Source organism: Papaver somniferum, chromosome 9 (genome assembly GCF_003573695.1).
Source record: "Papaver somniferum cultivar HN1 chromosome 9, ASM357369v1, whole genome shotgun sequence".
Taxonomy (NCBI): Eukaryota; Viridiplantae; Streptophyta; class Magnoliopsida; order Ranunculales; family Papaveraceae; genus Papaver; species Papaver somniferum.
The window spans coordinates 42541300-42547553 of NC_039366.1; the positions used below are offsets into that span (position 1 = coordinate 42541300).

At 36.1% G+C, this 6254-nt stretch overlaps 1 protein-coding gene across 10 annotated transcripts; it reads left to right on the forward strand.

The window, feature by feature from the left end:
* The first annotated feature begins 1742 nt into the window (after positions 1 to 1742).
* LOC113308123 lies at positions 1743 to 4948 on the forward strand. 10 transcript variants are annotated; one of them, XR_003339510.1, is made up of 7 exons: positions 1743 to 1905; positions 1992 to 2131; positions 2461 to 2560; positions 2690 to 2923; positions 3021 to 3367; positions 4107 to 4240; positions 4477 to 4948. XR_003339510.1 is itself a non-coding variant. In XM_026556606.1 (7 exons), exons 4-7 carry the CDS (start codon positions 2798 to 2800, stop codon positions 4509 to 4511), a joined length of 576 nt encoding a protein of 191 aa, XP_026412391.1. In that variant the 5' UTR covers positions 1743 to 1905; positions 1992 to 2357; positions 2461 to 2560; positions 2690 to 2797; the 3' UTR covers positions 4512 to 4948. The 10 variants fall into 10 exon arrangements, 8 of the variants coding, with proteins under 8 accessions (XP_026412391.1, XP_026412392.1, XP_026412390.1 ...); XR_003339509.1 differs by having other exon boundaries at positions 2690 to 2879; XM_026556606.1 differs by having other exon boundaries at positions 1992 to 2357; positions 2690 to 2879; positions 3021 to 3345.
* The last annotated feature ends 1306 nt before the right edge of the window (positions 4949 to 6254 follow it).

Sequence of the window (6254 nt, forward strand, 5' to 3'; positions counted from 1 at the left end):
TTGCTTTCTTAGGCAATAATCATTTAGAAGTGAAATTTTTTCGGGGATGCAAATCATTTGAACACTTTTAGAAGAAAAAACTTCCCAATCTGTAAAAAATGCAAATTATAAATTGTGAAATCCAATACAAAAGACTTTTTAAAAGAATGTGTAATCGGGGATACTAAAAGTAATCGGGGATATAAATTTCTATCTCCATCCAATATTGTCTGCTAAAAGCTGATTTATGGGTATGGAAATATTAAAATACCCTTTAGTATTTTAACTTCTCTTCTTCTTCTCTTCTCCTTCTCTGTCGGCTTTTGTCTTTGATTTTTATTTTTTTCATCATCAATTTCAACGTGGTTTCACAGTTGGTTCAAAAAAAAAACAGCGATTAATCTGTTATATAAATAAATATGCCTGCTTGAAAGAAACCTAATCATCGATTTTTTTTTGAAAGAATTCGTTTAGGTTAGAATCAAAAATTAAAACTGAACAATTTCAGTTAATACCGGCATCGTATTACCAGTTTCGTGTACCGACACAGTTTTAGTATGAACACAGTTTTAGTATGAACACCATGCCGTTTAACTATTACGGCACTGTTTTTAGTATGAATACCATGCCAAAATTATTAATTGCCGGCATGCTCGATAGAAATCTATCAACGCCGATAGCCAAGTGAAAAAAACTCAAGTCTCTGAGAAATTTGCATCATGTGTCGGCATAGCAAGTTGTGCAATGTACCATGTCGGCATGCTCGATATGAACTTTTTGTGCCGGCAGTGTACTTACAATTTTGAAATAGGGAGATATTGTGTTTCGGCATGGTGAAAATATGAACACCATGCCGATTTTGGCCCTGCCGGCATGGTATTCATACTTTTACTATGCCGACATTGAGTTTTTCAGGCATAATTGTTAAAAAGTTCAAATGCTAGCTAAGTGGAACCAAAAAATTGTTTACTTGTTTAGAGAAAGGAAAAGCATGCATAGCTATGGACCTATAGAACTATGGAAAAGCATGCTTAATTATGGACCTATTATTTGCCTGTTTAGAGAAAGGAAAAACATCCATGGGTCTCACCAAGTTCTCTCACTTGGTACAATCCTCCGTGAGGAGCCCACAATGCCAATCGTTTTTGTTTGATTTTTGTTAAAAGGAGAGCAAAAATAGATTCGAGGAGAGCGAAAATCGTGGTTGAGCAGCTAGTTTAGACCTAGTTGATATAATTTTGTGATACTGACTAAATTACCCATATGCGTACCCAATAAAAGTTACACCCATTCTAATTCTCCCAAAACCAAGCCAAAATTTCCATTATTTCGGTTAACTCCACCATCAGACAGGATGACCAACTCATCACTTGTTAAGAAACCTTAAAAAAGAATCAAACATACCTAAAAAAAATTGATCAATTTCGTTGGGAAGGCAAAAGTTATCATGACCATATATCTTCCTCCTTAAAGGTCTTGACAAAATATGCACTCATATTGAACGGTGATAAAACCCTAGTTTCCTATTGGTCGAAATAGATCTTTTTCAATGTAAAAGATGTGGTGAGGGCACTTGGCATAATTCTATCGGTTGAAATATTAAAAATTGGGTAACACTTTGTTTACATCAAAAATACTTAACTGTTTGTCAGCGTGACCAAAAAGTAGATGGACAACACTTCTGTAAGAATTTTAGCCTTAATAATTTTGTTACACCAATATTTAACTGTACGTCAGTGACACCGTATGAGATGCACAATACTCCCGTTAAACCTTGCCAATTTTTTCCCATTCAGAATTTAAAACCGAGTTTCTAAAGATTTAACACAATTGAGATTTGAGAAACAAGGGAATAAAGAGATTTATCTGCCGTCGATTGTGGATGATCAACAGAGCTGAATGAAGAGATTTGTGTAGATTATTCAGGTACTTAAACTAAGAAAAAACCCTAATTCAATCTTCATAAGACTAACTAATTATGTATTCCCCTTTTCCCTGTAATTGATCTTCAGGTTTTTCTTCGATACCCGTACTCGCGATCCTACAAAGTTCAATGGAGGGTATTTGAGAAGGTTTTTACAGATTTTCGAGATTATTACTACGAGATATTGGCATGTGCTAAGTTAAGGTTTCAGCCAATCCCATCTGCTTGGTTAGGTTACTAAACCTTTTAGATTTGTGCATAAAGACTGTATAGTTATGACGTTTTAAGGTACAATTTGGTTATTGATAAAGATCGTACAAATTTCAATCGTTCGAGCAAATTATACACTTTTACACAAATTATTCGGGTACAATTCAATTTCCCTACAGGAAGAAAAAGTAAATTTTGAATTTTGATTTGTTGTTTTTAAGAAAAAACCCAAATAGTAATTCAGGTACAATTCAATTTCTCCTACAGGGGAAAAACCTAAATTTTGAATTTTAATTTGTTATTTTTGAGATAAACCCAAAATTTACTATTTGGGTTTGTAATTCCAGGGTTTTGAAATTCTGGGTTTGTGTGATTTTTCGCAATTGAAGATCCAATATTGGGGAGAAGAATTTGGAAGAATTAGAAACACTAAATCTAAAAACTCAGGTATTACTCTTTGTTTCCTGTTAATATTTATAGCAATAATTAGGATGGTCTCAGTTTATGATGGATCGATATTCTCACATTTTGCTAAGTTGTTGTGACCGTGGATGGTACAAATGCATATCTTATCAGGTATTGAGTTGTTGCTAAATCATGTCATACTATTTTCGAGATGGGATTTCCATTGTTAAAGAACTGCAAGGTTCTATCAATTTTCTTGGATTTTGGACCTGATGTTAGATGGGTTGGACTTTGGAGATGATACGGGAATGCTGGGAGTACATGTTGGTCGACGATCAATTGAATTGCACTTCATCGTCAAGTAATTTCCGTACTTCTCTTAGGGAGAAATTCTGTTATCCCATGGTTAGACCTTCCTGTTGTGCACATGTTGAGACAAACCAAGAGATGTTGTACTCTTAAAATGACTATAAACTTGGCCTTTCTCATGTTTCTTTTGCAGGTATCTTAACATGTATAGGTGTTTCGAACATAGTGGTTTCCACCGAGTGTGGCGGATCAATCACACCAGTTTGTTTTTTTTTTAAACAAAGCTTGAAATTGTCGTCAAATTATATATACAATTTTTATAAAAATCGCTTCATCATAAGTACCAACAACTCTCTCCTTCTTCTTATTCTTCTTCTTAATCACTTCCCTCTCCTCCTCCTCTCCATCTCTTCTTCTTTCTCTCTTGGTATACTTACTGATTTTGCATCCGTGTTTCGTTGTGTACAAGGGAGAGATCGCTGCGATTGTTTCATGATGAGGAAGATCCAGCAAAAAAGGTTTGTACAGAAAAGATTTTAGGTAATGTTACCTTTTCTACGTAGATTAGGTTAAATTGCGTTATGCAGTTGAGATTTCCCTTTCTATAATCTGTTTTCTGTAATCAAAAATGTTCACTGAATTGGATGTAATAGCATAAAAGCACATGGTACAGAACATATTCTTTAAGTTTAATGTTCAAAATATTGCAGTGATCCCATAAATAACTCTATATTACTGTAGCCTGGATCTGCTATCGGTGTCAAAGAAAGTTCAATAAATTGTTGACTAATGTCAAAGAAAGTTCGATAACTTATGCTGATCGTACCACTTTCGTTCTTTTCGTCGAGACTTTGTTATATTTTGCGAACTTTCTAAAAACATGCTTTAAGAATTTTGTAGCATCTTAGTTATTAGAAAACTTTTTTGTCACTTACATTCTCAAATGTTTGTTATGCTACATGTATTATGACTACAAGGCATTGTTTTGTATGGTTCCTCAAATTAGACTTTGCATGGAAGTTAGACAAAAAATCTCCACTTTTAGAGAACTCTTTGCGAAATTCACCCTAGATTGAGACTCGGCGTTGGCAGTTTGGTGATCTAGAACCAAACCAAGATTGATTATACAATATCCTAGCTCAATCCAACGTATCCTAAATCTCATGTACGGAGGTTCTGGAACTAACATGTATCTCAGTAAAATTATATTCATTTGTTGTCTAATTGAAATAGTTTTACAGCCTCTCTGTTAAGCATTTTCATTTTTTCGTGTTTGCAGGCTTAGATGCTTGCCCAATTGCAGTGAACAACGTGGTCAACCTAAGGTGCACAATACTTATGGAGCTATACTGTTCCTCACTTTGACCCGGAATCACGGCAATACAGTCACAGCGAAAAATTGGAATAATATAGGTGAGTAATCGCAAGTAAAATAAGATTACCACTGCTTCCTCTCACCAACTTCAGAATTCTCATGTGAATAACTAGCATTCTCATGTGTTGCCGTATACACAACTTCGGAATTGATTTACATTGTCCATACTATATATACTATTTAGTCTACACAAATGTGTTGTTTGTTCAGGTATTTTATGAATTTTAATTGGGTTTCGTTTAGCTTGCTTTCTTCTTATGGTATTTTTTTTTAGGGTGGAGGTGGTATGCACTTAACTCCAGACCATAGTGGCCAAGCCGGTGCGGTCATGTATACCTGCGTTTTGGATGCCACCAATTTTACAAGAGAATCCAGCCAATGGAGTGCACCTTCCAGAATCCAGACACACCAATGACTGGTGGTCAGATGGGAAATCAGGACCCTCGCCCACCAAACGTAACCAACTTTTTTACCTACATTTTACTTTCACGGTGAGAACATGATTTCGCGAAGTGTCCACAGTGGTTCTGAGAAGGCACTCCTTCGCCAGGTTGTAAGCCTTCCATCAGAGCAAACTAATATACTTCCACCAGACAAAAGGGCGTAGTTCTATATAAGGTGTACAGTCCTTCACCGTAATAGCATTCTTATCTATGAATGTTGTGAATGTTGAGTACAACAATGAGGCCGGAAATAGATAAGTAAGTATGAGGAAACAACAATAGCATTGATCATAAATTGGGATATCATGTAAAGCTTTTAAGCTTGGCTTGCACACTAAAACAGGCTAATGGACAGTAATTTATTCGAAACAACTACCATAAATGACTTCATTGGTAGTCATTTGACGACACAAAAATACAAAAATAAACTAGAAGATACACAAATAAACTAGACACCACTTATGTTATCCATTAAGCTACGGGTAGATAGCAAGTGCAGCAGGCGAGCCAGCAGCAAAGACATCAGTTGTTTGCAGGGATGCACCAATGAGAGGGTTAATTTACCTGAAATTTAGTACGGGTAGTCCTCCAAGTCCACAAGCCTATGTTTTTTATTATTAAATATTGGATCGGTCAGAGCTACTTGCCTGGACTTAATTTATTTTTTCTCACCAACCTGGTCCATCTATGGTCGTTTCGGGATCTGTTACCTATGCTTGCGCCCTAGCAAGTGAGCCATTGATCACCACTAAAACACGGTCTTCGCCTTGAGGAAATATTCGATTGTGGGAACTTATATTGTCTTTACCTTTAAGTCTTTTGTAAGTCAATTTTGGAAAAATGATTTGTCATTGTTGATTCTACAAGACCTTTAGAATTGTTTTATGTTTTTGCCCCACACACCAAATCAAAAATGCACCTCTACAGAACAGAGGCAAAGCCCCATGCACACCAATTAAAAAATGCATCGATGCGTGGCCGGACAAATCAAAAATGCATCGTCACAGAGCGGGATGAAGCCTCGCCCAAGTTAAAAGAAGAAATAAATGCCCGGTGCGTAGCACGGGCACAAATCTAGTATAGGCATAAACCTTTACTGCTATTAGTCATCATGATTTTCGTAGTGTTTAATAAAAGATCCAGTGGCAATCTTAGCTCGTCGTGAAGAATTTTTCTATATGTCTTGATAATCACCTTAATAATTTTGCTGAATTAATGGATTGCTACTGTCACAAATTTGTTGGAATCTTGCAACAATTGAAGAAACGTCAGATGTATCAAACAATAATATAAAGAACAGTATCAAACAACTCTACCACGAACAAATTGATGAGGGCAGAATCACAGGTTCAACAAGCTGTCCTTAACACATTAGTTCGCGGGTATACTCTGAAGTAATGCTAAACCCCAACGTGCGAAGATGTGTCCAGGATAAGACTGCCCGATATAACTTGAGTTAGCACAACGCAAGTTACCCACTCTTGAACTCAGCAACAGGGATGGAAGCAAAACGCCGCACAAAATATAAGAAGAAGAAGAAAAGTAGACCTAGAGATAGTCGCTGCTTTTGTGTTTTTTAAAAACAGAATTTCGAGTCATATTTATAGGA